The sequence below is a fragment of the Crassostrea angulata genome, chromosome 10 (assembly GCF_025612915.1).
Source record: "Crassostrea angulata isolate pt1a10 chromosome 10, ASM2561291v2, whole genome shotgun sequence".
NCBI lineage: Eukaryota > Metazoa > Mollusca > Bivalvia > Ostreida > Ostreidae > Magallana > Magallana angulata.
In genome coordinates this window covers 36,588,745-36,606,074 of record NC_069120.1, presented here as the reverse complement: position 1 = coordinate 36,606,074, position 17,330 = coordinate 36,588,745, and the positions used below count along the sequence as shown (strand labels likewise).

The 17,330-nt window shown below is 32.1% G+C and overlaps 1 protein-coding gene across 1 annotated transcript in view; it reads left to right on the top strand.

Moving 5' to 3' along the window:
* Positions 1–768: 768 nt before the first annotated feature.
* The window catches only part of LOC128167483 (pituitary homeobox x-like), a 23,518-nt gene continuing 6,956 nt past the window's right edge, over positions 769–17,330 (top strand). The window contains exon 1 of the mRNA XM_052833221.1: positions 769–1,035. Within this exon, the coding sequence (XP_052689181.1) occupies positions 891–1,035 (145 nt within the window). The 5' untranslated portion in view covers positions 769–890. The remainder of the gene's footprint in view (positions 1,036–17,330) is intronic.

Sequence of the window (17,330 nt, the reverse complement as noted above, 5' to 3'; positions counted from 1 at the left end):
AAACTTATCTCTACAAAATCTGGCGTTCTTACGACGTTAGCAGACGACAGCTAATAAAGATAGTCGGAAGTCCAATTAATCCGCATTTTAAAACAACAAAAACTCATGAAATTAATCATATCAGAAAATTGTTTACACAATGCCTTCGTCTACTAAACGGTCATTTCAGAGATAACCAGAAACTGGTCTTGCGACAATCACGAGTAATTTATTCAAGTTGACCAAAGACGATAATGCAGCTCGCAAGAAGTGTTATGACATCTTCATCTGTGCGGAAAATCATCTTGATCCCGGTAATTCCAACATTAAAAGACTATTATTATGATATGAATTACCCCGTTCATCCATCGTATAATTAATCACAAAAGTTACGGCAAATTATAGAGATAGAAGATTTCTCATTAACTGTCCACAAACGGGCTGCCATTTTCCAATTAATTCTGAGGATATGACGATTTTTCCTTTTCGTCACTTTTTGCAACGTTGGCCGTTCTTGCCAATCTATGCTAATTTGTCCCTTCGAAAAGACGATAAGGAGGCATGAGGCAATCCGAGTTATGATAGAAGAAACACAAAACGCTGTTTTCTATATTGTAATAAAATCATGAAGTTCTGCCTGGATATTAAATTTATTTGGGTTTTAATGTTTATCTCTAAAGATTTAGGCGTTATTCCAGCGTCTTTTCCTGTCTTAGTGTCGAGATCATGGGAGATCAACTATGATTCCTCCCTCCTTCTCTCTTTCTCTCTCTAGCACTTCAAACCACACCGTATATTTCGCACTCAAACCGAACAGTACTGAAGCCTAGAAAAAAAATTGAAATTTAGAAAAATTTGCTCGGAAAGCACCCCTTTTTTAATTTATCAGACTTCTTGGACAATCGGCCAAGATGAATCCGGTGGGTAATGGAATGTTGCTCCCCCATACTCCAGATGGGTGTCCGGTGTCCCCATCAAAGATTAAGACGGAAAAATTGAGCGAGATGGACAAGAGATATGAAAATTTGGCCTCGGTGCCCAACGCCGTCTTTAAAGGTATGTTATGAATTTATATGGAGTCTTCTTTATCTTAAATTATCAATCAAAGTAAGTTTTCATATGGTATTTCATTTCAAATTAGTAATTAAAGTTAGATTTTCATGCATCCTAGTATAAAATAAGATGGAGATAAAATCAATCATTTTGTGTGAAACGCAGTAATATTTTTTTTCCATCTTTTATTTACCTATATAATTAAAGAAATGTAACAAATGAGATTCCTTTCTTTAATACAGAGTTGCAATTGATTTAACATAAAACGACAAATGTAGAATTACATGTAAATAATTCAATCAATAGCTGCCGTTGTTTTTCTCTTTTCAAATATTTTTTTTAGAACAAAGCACAAAAGCTTAAGACATAAAGAACATTTTATGGTTTGAAATTTGAATACCAAAAGAAAACTGCAATTAGATTTTCCTTAGATATTTTAAACAGATTATCAAGAATCAGGTCTTTTTTGTTCGCCGAGGAACAACAAAGATTGACAGAAACATTTTGTATCTGCATAATCACTTGTGTTTGGGGAACAGCGTTATTCTAATTTTCTTGTTATCCTCTTGAAACTGTCTCGAGGCCCATCTGCTGCGATCATCGCATTCAAATACCGGTCTCATTAGGGACCGGCGATTCTTCCACTTAATGATCGCAGGGGCGATGAGATCGCAATTCGCCGTGTTTTGATTTGTAAACAAGATTTTAATTTTTGTTGAAAAAGATGTTAGTTTATATGAAAATATGTCTCTTTTGTATGTTTTATATATATTTTTTAATTTGAATCAGCAAAATTAATGCGTCAATTAGTGCTCCCTTTTTATCGCTGCTTTAGATTATTGGGTATTATTTGGTAAATCCTTGATTGACTATTTAAATTGTTTTTGTTAACATTAAGAATGAATAAAGTCTATTAGTCAAGTATTTCTGATCAGGGTTGGTAGCTTTGGTAGAGTTATTCTTTCTGTCTGGTTTCACAGAATATTTTCCATAAATGAATAAATTAATAAAGTACACTGTATAATGCCTTTAATTTTAAATCTGATTGTAGCTTTTCATGCATATGAATTCAATGATGATTCTGTGGTATGTTTTTAATGAAAAGAAATCAAATATTATATATTGTTTTGATGGTCCGATTTTTAAACATCAAACACAGAACCCATATTACTGTTTTATAATTTTCACCCCAAAACTATTAGTAATGATTGAAATTTGATGAACGAATTCGAAAAAAATGGCTGAGTTTGTCTAATTTATCTCATCTAAGGTTATTGATATGTTGATCATTAATAATGAGATCCCAGCTACTCAATAAGAAACCGTTACACGAGTCTTTATGAAAAGATCCGTCTCTTAAGTCATAAAGAAGATTTATTTGCAACACGGGTGACAAATTATTTGTCGAAAATAATCATTTAATCAAAAGATGCCGAACAGAGAGCAACCGCATGGGACGACATATTGCCTAAAGTTTTGATGATTTTTCTCGGCTACTCCATAAATTGAAATCAGGTTTCGGATTTTATTATCCGCAATTAAAGCGCCCAAATGATCCCGATCATCACTTATCCTGCTGGCAGCCTAATTCCGGTCCGGACAATTGATAGGCATGTAACAGGCGAAATGATTGGCTATTAGCATACAAATGTCTTATCGAATGTCCAGTAACGATCCCGAACAGGATGGAACAATTGATCTTTATATTTATTGGCTGTTGACAAAGACGAGAAATTTTTCTTCATTTAGAATGTATAGCATTTTCTTTTCCAAGCGTTCTTCATAAGAGGGCAATAATTCTCCTCACCAATAAAGAGGCTCTTTTTTGTTTGTCGCACGTGTTTGCACTTTTGCCAAAGAATATTATGAAGTCTTGGATTCTGGCCACTCTTCATATCATTCTTTCAGAAACACTTAATTATCTTACAGAATGGATGACGTCATTCCGATCTTAGAACTGGTTTTATGTGAATCGAACGATAACTTTTATTAAAGGAATTGGTCTTTTTCTGGTTTGCATTCATAAATTCTATATCTTTGTACACTTGTAAAAATTCAAAGGTTTTTTCATAAACCCATACATATATATATTGGTTTATATATAATTCAATTGGTATACAACCCGATGAATGATAAAAAAAAAAACCTGAGTGGTTTATCGTTATTTCAAGTTTTGATTTTGTATCTGTTAAAGTGGAAAGAAAAGAAACATGTAGTACTGTTTTCGAAACAGGGAAGGGTGCGTTCGTTTTTCCGTCTTTTTTTTTATATAAAAATGTGCCTGTGGATCGACATCATCATAGCAACGTTATTAATGACCTATTTACCAACACGTTATTCAGTTTTGAACTTTTTCATGTTTCGATTATTACGGGTACCACAGAGATCGTGTATAGTATTTATCAAATGATTTCATAATGTTTGTCTGCAAAATCGGTGTCTTCATCAAAACATATTTCTAGTGTTGTCTCTTACATGACGGAATCCGTCGAACATCAAAAGGAAAATTGTAGAATTTTATCAGGAAATCTTAGTTCTGTTGACAAAAGGCAGGTGTTGATATAAAAACATAATAATTTGATATTTGTCTGAGGTGAAACTCACGACCAATGGAGGTTATACGAGGGTATAATATTGTGTACGTGGATTAAGAAAGAACGACATTTAGTGCAAGATGAAAAAACATCAAAGCAGATTCGAGTAAATAATAAAATGTTCTAATATTTTGATGAAATACGTGTACAATAGTTTTTTGAAATAAAAATAAATTTTGTTTTAATAGCAAATTATATAACAAAACATAATTTATTTAGACACAAACAGAGAGAGAGAAAGAGAGAGAGAAAGAGAGAGAGAGAGAGTTTCTCACTTTGTTAGTAATTTCAGTGCAATAGACTTACAGCTAAAAATGTGCATATATTTTAATTTACGTGTTGCGATTAAAATTTAGACGTAAAGGATATATAGCGAAATTGTTTTTGACAAGAAATTTCAGGGGTACAAATGTGACTTGTCCTGTAGAAGGCTTGATGCCAGTGTCAGATAACACAGAAAACCTTCAGTTTGAATAAAAAAACAAGCGCACTTTATAATCGCTTTCGAGATTATTGTATTCTGCCTAATAGAAAAAACAAATTTCGACTATGGGGGGAAAATAAACAAAGTATGATATTTCATCTAAGAAATTATTAAAAAGACGATTGGGGATCTCGCAATTTCAAAGTACGTAGGATTATCAATTACAATCTGATGAAAAATACCGTACCGAATTGATTAGAAATTTGCCGAATCGCTAACAGATTTTTATTATTTCATATCCTTATGAAATTGAACTGCATCTTTCATTTCTAGACCTATAGGTTTTCAATGAAGATATATATAGTTTGTTCCCCTTGCCCCCTTTAAACAAAATCCCCCTCTCTCTTTGAGGTAGAACGATATCGCCCCTTCCCTGTTAGCGGTCCGCCATTAAACGTTCCAAATTTCCTCCGACGTCTGCCGACGATTTCTCGTTAATGTATAATGAACGGAAACCTCAAGCGTATGCAAACTCAATTTCCCGGCGTAAGCCGGGGGTATTAAGATCTTATGTCCAAGCGAACAATTTCATCATGCGAGGGATTACTTCCCATCTTCTGCAACAAATATAATGGCAATATATTCTGATTCCTCGGAAAAATGGGTTTTCTCGGATGCCGAAGACTACAATACGTGGTCGTTCTTGCGTTATAGACCAAGCTTTGTTTCCAATCTCAACAGAGCTTAAAACGGCTACAAGTTTACACCTCTAAAGTCTTAATTTTTCCAACGATTTGATGACAGTAATTGAAATAAACGACAATTTTCCCTATAGGTTCTGTGTTTGACCAGAGTTTCTTCATACTTATCTGAAAATCTAAGAAAAGCTAAGAGGGATTCCGAGGGCTCTTGAAGATGGCAAGTATCAGATCCACTTCAAGCTACATAGTACATTCGGAATCCCTGAGCGTCAAAAAGGATTCGCTTAGAATCCCTTGAACGATGCCAGGGATCTGTTTCAATTACTTAAGCATGCTTTTGAGTATCTCACGATTTGTTAGTTTGTGTGTTAACAAGCTTTTCTGTTGACTGATTTCTCTTTAGTAAACAATGTCAGACTATATTAGCTTGACCCGAGCTCAAAATACACTGATTCTATATTAAAGTTCGTCTTTGTTTTAATCTTAAAAAGTCGTGCCATGATTAAGGAAATAAACATATAGCGCTAATATAACATTACGAAGGTCTAATATTATGACACCAAAATTCCTTTTTGGTTGCAAAATTGCCAATTCACCTTAATATCTTAATATTGTGCTTCCGACATCGAAAATCCGTGTAAAGTGTTCAACGATATCCAAAGTAAATCATACATCCTCTGGCATACTAATTCTCCGGAGGACTTGCGGACATTTTTGCGTTGACCAAAATATGCAACCATTTTTGTGTCAATATTATCCTGGAAAATTACAATGTATTATCAGAAAAATTCTATTTAGTTGTGTGAGAAGAGGACTGACATTTTAATTCGCTAATCTGTAGATTGACATTTATATGGTGACTCTGTTTACCCAAACCATGATTTAATGTTTTCACTTTAATAAAACATACGCGTTATTGTAAATTGGGACTATTTCTTATCACCTGACAAGTTTTATTGGTTGCTACTCAAGTCAAAACTGGTACCCCCCTCCACGCATAGTTTTTGTTTCAGTATCAGTCTCGAGAGATTTATCGTGGACATATCAATTTACTGGCCACGTAAAAAGTATTAACAAATAAAGACTTCTTTTGGAAATGAAGTGCATAGATATGTTTCAAAATTGAACGAGGGCAAGGAACTACTTTATATCTATTTATCAAGGGTGAAGCTCCGATATTTCTAATTTATCTCTGCCAAAGGGTCATCGGTTCTGATATTACAGATTTTGGATATATGAAATATCGGATATCTCCAATAAAGAGAATTTAAGGATGGCAATATTAAATTTAAGAACATATTGAAACACATATATACACATGAATTTCATATGGCATGAACATATTTTAAACAGAATTCACATTGCAAAAATTATTAATGTTCTCCCGGTGAATTAGAAATATTCATGTGTATTGCATGTACAAATCATGTTAAAATATGACGTATAAGAAGGATTTGATTTCCCTTGCTTTATATTTTGACACTCTTCTTATCATGAAACCTTTTTATAATTTAAACATTGGATTTTAATGAAAATGTTTATTCAATTTATTCAAAATCAGTCATGTTTTGATCTTTTTAATAACATTTTCCAGTTCATGTATAAATTGATATTTTTACATTCATTTCCCCTAATCCTATTTTTTTTTAAAAATAATTTCAACAATCAGAACGCGAATGATATCAGCAACATTGTATCATTTCATTAAAAACGGAAAATGTTAAGTTTTGCAAAAAAAGGATAAATAAATATAAAAAAATGTTTGAGCAATAATGGTTTGGGTATAAAAAAATATATTTTTAAAAAATAACTAAAAACCTATAAATGTACATGTACTCAATAAAAAAAATCATTAAGCAATAAAATGAAAGGTTGTTTCTTAAGACCAATATTATTATGCCAAAATAATACCAAGACTTTTAAAAATGGATAAGTACCGCGTGTCAGTACCTTCGTCCGTAGTGCCACATTTTGCAAAATCTTGTCAATCTGCAATCTGTTTGTTGCACCATTTTAGATATTTATTAGTTTGATTTAATACAAAGTCTTTCCAAAATTAAGAAAAAGGCACTCTTTCAAACAGTTATATTATTGGGTTTTTTTAACTTATGTCAAAAAAGAATATAAACATGAAGAACAAATGAAAAAAATTATTTGTTTGACTGTGCATCTTTGTGAATACAAGTTTCTTAAGAAAACTGTGTTACCATTCATTTATTTCTTTTGAATTTAATTATGATACGGATATTCAATTTCATGCTAAAATACATATTGATTATTTCATGTATTAAGTTTCACACTGAATTAAAAAAATTGACAATAGTTTATATATGAAGACAAAAATGTCAATGCAACAAAAATCGAAGATCCACATATGTTGCCGAGCTGTAGAAAAATCTATCTCGTAGAGAAAAGCACACATGAAAAACTAAAGATATGTAAAAGAGAGGTGATTATTTTACTTGATACTCGAGATATATACAGTTGCATGAAAAAACAATAGTTGAATACACGAATAACTTAGACTGGTCAAATTCCTAAAATAAATTACAAAATAAGGAAATGCTACAAAATTATACAGTTTCAAAACAATCATACTAGTATTTTCAAACTCTTTATTTTTTGGACGTTTTCAATTTATATTGAAAAAAAAAAACAATTTCAAAAAGTGAACGAATTTTAAATAAAACATTCCGATTTCAATCGATAAAACATCTTGCTGAAAATCTTCCAAACTTTGCCCGATAAGTCCTTTCTAAACACTGGCTTGAACGGTATTCATATAATCCCGCTAAAACAAGCAAAACAAATCCATGCAAAATTCTTTCGAAGTATTTTTCATTTCTTGTTAAGTCTGTAACGGAAAAATCTTTTCGGGTTGGTGGAATTAAAAATAAAACTGAAACTGTCAATATAAATCTTAAAACTCATTTGGCGCAGAAAATAACCAATAAAATTTCATTTGGAAAAACAAGAGAAAAAAATGTGAAATAAAATAATAATTACTTGCAAAAGAAGGTTGCTTATAGTTATAAGTCTTTGAATGAAATATTGTTTGACAATTTCTACCATGCGTGTTACAACAGAAAATAATCGCCTGACTACAAATCTGCAAGTTTCCAAGTTTTCCACAAATATTTCACCCCATATTTCGGGAAAGATGTTGCTTGTATAGGTGTTAAATCATGAACTATTCCAGAAAATTTTTAGAGACGTTTTGGAACCTCCCCCCCATCCCCCAACTTTTTCCCAGAGAAAAGATTTTGTATACAGATATATATTTAAAAAAACCCATAATTTTTGACATTAAATTATCAGGTTAAAATAGAGAAATATTACAAGTAGTTATACAAATTTTGTTTTAAACTTAACTTAAAACTCTTTATTGTAAAAGCTGTTATACCAGTATGCAAGATCATACAAATCTATAGAGGAAGTATGAATTTCAAAATAACATTTAAAATATTCTAGTATGCAAAAATGCGAGCATAAAGAAGAAGAAGAAAAAAAGAAAAGAATATTCTTTCCGTGAAAATGTATATTGAACTAGATACGATCTCGTTACGAGTAACGAGTAGGTCTTCCTTGCGATTTCTGTTTTAAATCATACCATGAATATTCGATATAATTTCAGAATTACCCCCCCCCCCCCCCACACACACACTTTCAGATAATGTATACACATCCCTAATTACGTAATAAATGGGTGTTGCAATGAGTTTTCAAGATAGATATTGCTACAATTAACAACTTTGCTTTTATAATGCATTACGAAATCTTAATCGTTTTTATGTAATTTGTAATAGACTTTACGAGTTTCTTGCCCCCCCCCCCCAAAAAAAGGGGCCAGCCCCTTTTTCTTGATTTCTTTGAAAAGGTTTAAGAATACTAACATTTTTTGTTCTTACACCCATTTAGAATTGTTGATCATTTTTGAGATACAAATGTTTGAATATTTTAGGGGCCAGCCCTCTTGATCCTTAATGGGGACAGAAATTCGTGTTTTGATAAGTGGAATCAATTTAAATTATTAATTCAAACATTTTTTCTTCTATGATGTCTAACAAAATATTTCTACTTCTCTAGTTATATTGCGTTAAAGTTTAAGTATTTTGGCCCCTAAAAATCCCCAATTACGTAATAAATGAGCGTGGTAATAATTTTTTCTAATAGATATTGGTACGATCAACAATTTTGCTTCTATAATACATTACAAAATCTTTATCGTTTTTAAGTTATTTGTAATAGAGTTTACGAGTGTTTTGGCCCCTAAATAAAGGGGTCAGCCCCTTATTTTTGATTTTGTTGGAAAGAACTTTTGATTATCTACCTCTTTTGTTATATATGTCTTAACAAAATATCAACTGATAAAAAGATACAGATGAAAACGTATGAAAATTTTGAATGAAAATTCGTACCCAATTTTCGTGCCTAGGCGAGCTCCAAGAAATGGCGCCACTGGCGTAAAACAAAATAATAGTGCACAACTTCAGACGATAGACTACCTATCCTGAAAATTTCATAGTCATATCTCTGATAGTTTCTGAGATCAGCTCTGCACAAAATAGGTCGTAAAAATGTACAAAATGGCCGATAAATCGGTACCGGAAGTGCCGACAGGAAAAATCTCAAAAACGTATGAAGTTTACATCAAGACTCATCTTCTCTGAAAAAATGGTCGAAATCGGTCGAATAGTTTTCGAGAAATCTCGTGCACAAAATTTGTGGAAAAAAATAATAATAATAATAATAAGAAATCGTACGAAAACTGTAAGGTCTTCCGTTGGAAACGGAAGACCTTAATTAATGATGAAAACCATTCCATTAAACAACTCAGTCGGGAAACTGAAAATTGAATTAAGAATCTTTTTGAAAGGAGTGAAAAACTAATACTTCATCTTTTTTATAAATAAGAAAGTTTAATATAACAGAATTATGAAGTGTAAAAGACGGCCTCCCAAGAGATTTATTTACTCTCACATTTTTTCATCTGTAGATTGATAAAACATGTTATGCGTCAAAATTTTTAATTTGCACAATATTGCAAAACACGTCCATTAATACTTAAATAGAGAATACGAGAGAAAAATAATAATAACTATGCACCGACGCTAATGAAAATATGATTAAAACTTAAAGGTGAAAGAAAATGAGGAGAGGGGGATAATTACCTCCGCGCTAATTAGAAAGATAAATTGTATCATTTCAAGAAACCGAATAAATTTTAAGGCATCCAGCATAGATAAAAGAGGCTTGCTTAATTCTGTGCTGATTTTGGGGGTATTTCCCGGAGACTCGCTTCGGCGGCTCGCCACGCGACTTGGGGAGGAATTTCTTGATGCTATGGTCGGTCCCAGTCTCTATAATCGCTTATTAAGTGAGCTCTCGGTGTGATATTGCACGCGCCCGCTTATTCCCGCTGTTACGTCGTCTCCACAATTTTAACTGAGGGGGAGAAACACATATCATTTGTGTTGCATTAGACATTAGCTAACATAACGGAACCTCTGTTTTTTATGACCAAAGATATTTTTGGTAATTTTAAACTAACCTCAAAGATTTTATTTACATTCCTACGTATATAAGACTTGTTATTGTGATCAACTAGTTACAGATGCAATCAAAAAGAAATATGTGTTTGTAAGATTCAATAAACTTCAAATGTTTCGGATATTTTTGGAAAATCAAGAAAAACCAAAGCAAGAATATCTTTTGCGTACAAGTAAAAACTGCATGTCCATCGAAAATGTGAGACATTTGTTCGATGTCAATTTCAAGCGATTAATTCCGACTTATGCAGATTTTCTGAGCCTCCCAACAATGCAGAAGTCGATTTCACTAAGCACACAATGCTCATGAAAGTAAGGCCTGTTTTGGGTCAAAGTTAAGATAATAAAACGCGACGACATATTTCTCAATTACTCGCACTGGACACATTACGAATCCGTTATGCTGGCCCTCCGTCCCATAAAAGAGCGATTAGCATCCTCTGACGTATTCATCAGACGATCGGAGCCTCTCAAGACTCATGTATCGGAACAGATGAGGACACTCGAAAAGTAACGGTATTATGCAAATACGGTAGTTTGATAACAAAGGACACTCTTGATGGACTGCCCTTTTTCAACTACTTGCAATTAATATTTTGAAAATTGACAAAATGAATTACCTCCCTTAGTACGCTGTAAAATTTAATGTATTTATTGATCGCTCTATTAATTGGCTTGAATTTATTTTTGAAATAATATAAAGAGGATTTTGTGAAATGCTATAACTGACACCAAACGAACACTAATTGATGAAATTTAAGAGCTTCTACATGTTTAAAATGAGAATTTGAATGATTTTTTACTCTCTACCAATGGTTATGCACATTTAGAAAACAGATATTAAGACATGTTTAGTGATAAAAGGCATAATTTGTCTTAAAAACCTTTTTGCTCTCTTACAAGCAAAACCCATTCAAATATCAAAATGATAAACTTCTGATTGCACGCATCCTATCGACGTACGTTTGCACTTTTCAGAATGCAATGTAGCGAAACGAACACTGAACGTTTGGGCATGCTAGCTCGTGCCGATTGGTGTGAGATGTATTTAATCCTTTAAATTTACCTTAATCCTAAGATGATGTTCAAATAAGAGAGCGCGACAGAAGCAAATACAGGTAGGATTATGATCCGAATTATTTCAATTCCTTGTTTCATGCCTTTTTACGGCTGTCGTGTTGAATCTGTGTAAGCTGCATGATGGCTCTATTGGAAAGTTCTCGAGTCATCCGAGATTTTGTCAAGCACTGAAATTATTTTTGTTTCTTGTTTGTTTATTTGTTGTCTTCCTTTTGTTGTAAATCTGTCTTCTTTTTTTCCTTTGCAATTAGAATAATTTTGTTGCAAGACAACATGTAAACAAAAAAATGTTGTTTGCAGTGAAGTCTTTTAAAAAATTTTTATATAACTTTTTGCAAAGCTAACTTTTTCCATATAGAAAAAAAAACTCATAATAGAAAAAAATGTTCCTTGTCAGGATGATATTTAAACCCGCATATTTAACGTTAACCACTTTTACCTAACATGTTTTCAATCTCATAGCTTACCGGATTGTTTTGTTCCCTGATGTAGGCCCAAGAAGAACCCTACCTCATGAAAAAGTGTTATGATAAGGCATCATATTTCCTTTTTACACTTTATGAAATATTCACCTATTTATCAAACTTATGAAATTACCACAACGATTACTCGGATTTTGCCAAGTCGATCATATTTTGGTTATTGCATTTTAAAAAAACTTTTTGAAAAAAGATTTTTAATTCTTCTTTATACGATTTCATATATATGGTATTTTTCAACAAAGGAGCTTTCAAATTTTCCAATTTAATTTTAATATATGAATATCAGGGATCTGAATTTTGTAAAATTATGGAACTGTAAATAAGCTATATCATATTATCTATATTTTCTTATAGCTAATTCTAATATATTGGATGCTTAATAATGTTTTTTCCCATTACGTAAATAAGAATATTTTCTTTTTTTCCCCATGCACTCTTTCCTGTTAAAACAACATTATGTCCGCCTTTTGTTTTGTATAATCATTTTAAGTGAAAAAAAATCTTCCCAATCTACATTTATGATTAAACTTTTAATTAGCCGTACCATAGTCCCTTTCAGGCAAATCGTTATTTCATATTTCATACTTTATCAACTAACTGCTAATGCAGATTATGCAATTAAAGCATCAAAAGGATGGGGTGTTCTTTGTCCCCAAAAGGTCTTCTTTGGTATTGACAAAGTTTTCGAAATCGAATGAAAAAAAAGAATCAACGAAAAGCAAACATTTCGTTGCAGGCAAAGTTGTCACTTTTTGCGGTAAGCTGAAAAACATGTGCGTGTGTTGTTGCATAAGTTAAAGAAAAAGTCCCACTGATACCTGTGATCATAGCAAAAAATATTTGCCCCCGTCCTAAACTTTCAATGGTGCAATTTTCCTTTGATAAATGTTGTTGTTTCGATCAATACGTACATCAGAGGCGGGGACTATGACTGTTCCGTCAACAACTCATAACCTCAACGGTTTCCTCAAAAATGTTGTTTCACGGACCAAGGGGGCAAAAAGTGCATTATCCACCCTTATAATTTCTAGACTATGAAATTTTTCAATCGAGCTAAAACCCTCCCAGTTTCATTTGTGTTTTGGCTCACAAGGGTACATTCATAAGCTCATTGCCAACCATCAGTATTGCCTTGAATCAAGTTCACTTAAAAGTTATAAAACGACAGTTTTCTCGCATGTCAATGTTCTATCAAGGATTGCAAACGGTTCACATTGTGTTTTACTCCGAGGTTTTTTTTTTAAATGACCCGATTACCAAATTCTCCTTTGAATTTTTTTTTACTACCGAATACATTATGAACTGCTGAACCGAAAACGAGGCAAAAAAACAGCAACTTGTGACAGGAGGAAGCAAGCGATTGTTAACACCTTGGGCTTTTTTTCCTTCCACGCTGATGATGTTTTTAACCGTATTCATAACTCTGATTATCAATGCCTGATATGTTTGTTGTAAGTATATGACTATGTTTCATTTTTATATAGAGCGTACATGCGTACCATCTTCTTCGTTCGGTGGTAGATGTATACGTTGTACCAATAGCTCCACTTGTCACGCTTTCTCAATTTTAGTAAAGGTGTTCCTGAATTAAGTAGATGAAACTAGCTTATAATGTATGCGTATTTTGACTTTTTTTCTTTTCTTTTCTTTTCTTTTTGCCAAAGTTTCCTTCTGTCTAACATAAAAATACAAGGAAAGTTTAATCATTTTTTCCTTTCAAATTTACATTTCTGATTTTGTTGACTGATATTTTTCTTTGGAAGAAGAGAAGAATATACAGCTTACTTTTATGAGATGTGTTTTGGGGAGGACGCAATCTGTTTATCAATTTTTTTTTTCATATTTCATAACCACTTAATTTTTTTCCCTGAATATCAAACTATTATAAAGATCATGTTTTAAAATGGACAGATATAACTGATAGTTATGAAAAATCACAAGATTCGGCAAAATCAATCTCATTTATCTCTTACAGGATAGATGTAAACACTCTATATACCTCATCCTTCATAACAAGTGTGTCTCTTTATCAGCCTAAGAGCAAAATCGGGCTATAAAATAAAAATATAAAAAACTCTATATACACGCACACCATTTATCAAATTTATACGCGTAAACTCTCTTAAAATATATTACCTTTCGAAGGTATAATAATGGAACCGGCCCCGTGTGATTGTGTAAACAGCTGTATCCGAACAGTTGTAGTAACATCTTGTTTCGAAGGAACACAGATTGACAAGATTTGTAACGGTGGGATTTGGGGCTTGTTTGAAACGAAGGGAACACAGTAGACCTAACCTCGGAGTGTTTGACCACTCCACATTACATAATGGCGTCTTAATGCATCTTAATGCACGTGTATGACTTTACGCCAATCAGTGTAAAAAATGTTGTCAGTATTATTATCCTACCTCAGAATTTAGGGGGTCCATATAAGTGAAATTTTGGATATCTGACATACTTAGTTTTAGCAGTGGGTTTTCTATGTATACATTTAACCTTACATTAAAATAAATTCGTTTTATTTTGAACATTGGAACTAAATTTTAATTATTGATCATTAAATGTGTACTGTATCGCTAAAATGGTCAAATCCATACTGAAAATATTGTACCTGCATGGTACATATATCTAAGTTAATATCAAAGAGCATATGTGGTCTGGGTCTTCTCAGTTTCTTTTGAAGAAAAATGATTAAAAACTATGATTAAAAAAATTGGGGAAAAACTGGAATTAATTCATTATTTATTTTTTTTTCTTAAATTCAATATTATATAAAAAAAATTCAAGGAAAAAATCTGAGATTTTTTCTATTTGGATTTAATTTTGTTACATTTTATAAAAAAAAAGTTTATTCAACAGTGGTCCACATAGAACAGATCCCTGTTTAATTCCAGTGTCTGGTGACCACTTTAAAATTTAGCACAGCACAGAAATCTCATATATAAGACAATGTATTCTGCATTGTTTAATTCTTGAATTATTTAAGATTTAAAAAAAAAAAAACATTGTTTTTTTTTTCCTCAAAAATATAGACTTATAAGTATTCTAAACCAAATACAGTATAAGTGTCTGATCAAAGAAAACAAATTATATTATATCGACCTATTTAAAAAAAATTCTTAAATACAAAACCAATTGGTTTTAAGTAATCTAATCACAAAAGTTTGTTTTGATGTTAACCAAAATAATTATTACCAAATCTATTCTTAATTAGTCAAAAAGGAGGGAAATATTTGTTTTTATGGCAACTTTTATGATAAGGAACCTTTTTTTATGATAAGGAACCTTAATGAATTCCTGTGTCTTGTTTAATAATCACTATTACCGTATTTGAACAAATATTTGATTAAATTGGGGAGACTAACTGCAGACTTCAATACAAATTTAGTTGAATAGCAAAACAAACAACATTTCGCAACGGTCTTTGATTCGTGTTAAAAATTCCAATTCCACGCAAAATGTCCAATTTGGCGGTTCTTTAGAAAATTCGGCTCAGTCTCATAGTTTTCTTATCAGTTGCAAAATTCCGCAAAAATGACTGCCAACAAAAACTAAGCCTCCTCCAAAAGGAATCGCTTCGTCTCACCCTCATGCGGAAAAGACAATTTGTCAACACACACACAAACGTACACAGACGGACGCTTAAAGCTTGACCGGTGCAATATTAGGCCGAAGGGGGACAGGTTGGAACATCGCTGGGTAAGTGCAATTAGACCGTCGGGGGTAGTTGGTTTGTGTGAATATTTAAAGATTACACCCTGTTAAACAACAATTAAACTCAGGGATCGGTTCGGCCAGAAGGTGACTAATCCCGACGCTGTTTTTGATAATTAATAAAGACCTGTAATTCCATTTTGACACTTTTCATGTTAAGAGTAAAATCGAGTGCAGTGCGGCACGCGTTGAGTGTAAAATTACCCCCCACCCCCACCTTTTTTTTATTTTTCTCAATGGCGATCAACACCATGAATTATTTATCAATTAACCAATTAACACCAAACGTATTCTCGTCGAAAGAAAATATTTATTTTGATCAGAGTTTTAATTTGAAACATTCTGATGAACAATATAAGAAATGTGGAGTTAAAATTAGATTTGAAATAATTCTCAAATGCCAACACTAATGATAATACAGATTTAATTTGTATTTCAGTGTAAGAATAAATTGAATTTAAAAATAAAGGTTGGAAAGCAGACATTTGAATCTAGGTTATCTTAATAAAGTTTGATTTCTGCAATTGAAACTATTTTAACAATTGAAATTATTTATTCGGCATAATTTTCATACATTAAAGCAAACAATAATTTTAGAAATACTATAGAGTTTAAATATTTGAACAGTAATTTTCAGCTTATTTTAAGAAATTAACATTTTTTGGAAACTTTTTTTTAATTTTTAGAATTCATTAAATTTCATCTAATTTCTTTCTTTTAATAAAATTTTATTCTTGGCTTTAAAATCCACATTTTAACCTCTTGTGTTGGATGATTTGCAAAGTGTTAGATTCAGACCCTTGGATTTAATGGCACGTAACAGATTTCTATGTGAGTGGAGTTGAAATCTAAAAGCAAAATTTACCAAGATCTAAGACTAAAGCTTCTCGTTTGCTGGTTGGGTATAAATATGCCAATCAAGCAAATCACCCATCTCACGAGAAAACACGAGAAGTGATGATAAGAAACAATATTGAGAAAGAAAGAATCTTCCACACATCCTCAGATCCAACTCTTAAAGTTATTCTTAACGAAGTTTATAAGAATTTTTATTTGCAATAAATTTCGAAATAAACTCTCATCTTCAAGGTATTTTTTTCCCAATGAAATTAACATTTTATTAGAAAAAATTGATCACAAAAAGAATTTAAAAGTACATAAAAAAATGTATATATACAGAAAGGTTAGGTAAGATATTATTAAAATTGAGATTAATTTTTTATGAGTCCATGGAAAATAAAGTTCCACTTTCTCCATTTTTTGGCTGTAATGTTCTATCTAATGTTTGCCCCTCTTTTGTTGCACATGACATTCATTAAACACTATGCAATATATCACTCTTAGAAAAGAAGAAAAAAAATAATAATGTGAATTGCTACGCCAAACCACTCATGCATATGCGGTTTTTTTCACCTCTAAACATTCTTGGCCCTGGTTAGGAAGAAAAAAAAATCACGTTCTTGTTACAACTGATTAATTTTACAAAGCTAAAAAAGATGTGAGAATCATTACATTAATACTACATATTAGTAGAAATATTCAAGAGTTAAGACGGATAAACCCGACGGATTATCTAGACATGAAAAATTAACAGACCTTAAAATTCTCCAGTTTTAGCTGAGGCTGGCTAATGATATTAAGAAGGTGTAAAAAGGGCATATAATTATTGCAAATATCTATCACATCTACGAAAACAATGCCCGGAGGGCGGTACCATATTATGTCGTCTGCAGAATATCTGCAGACGATGT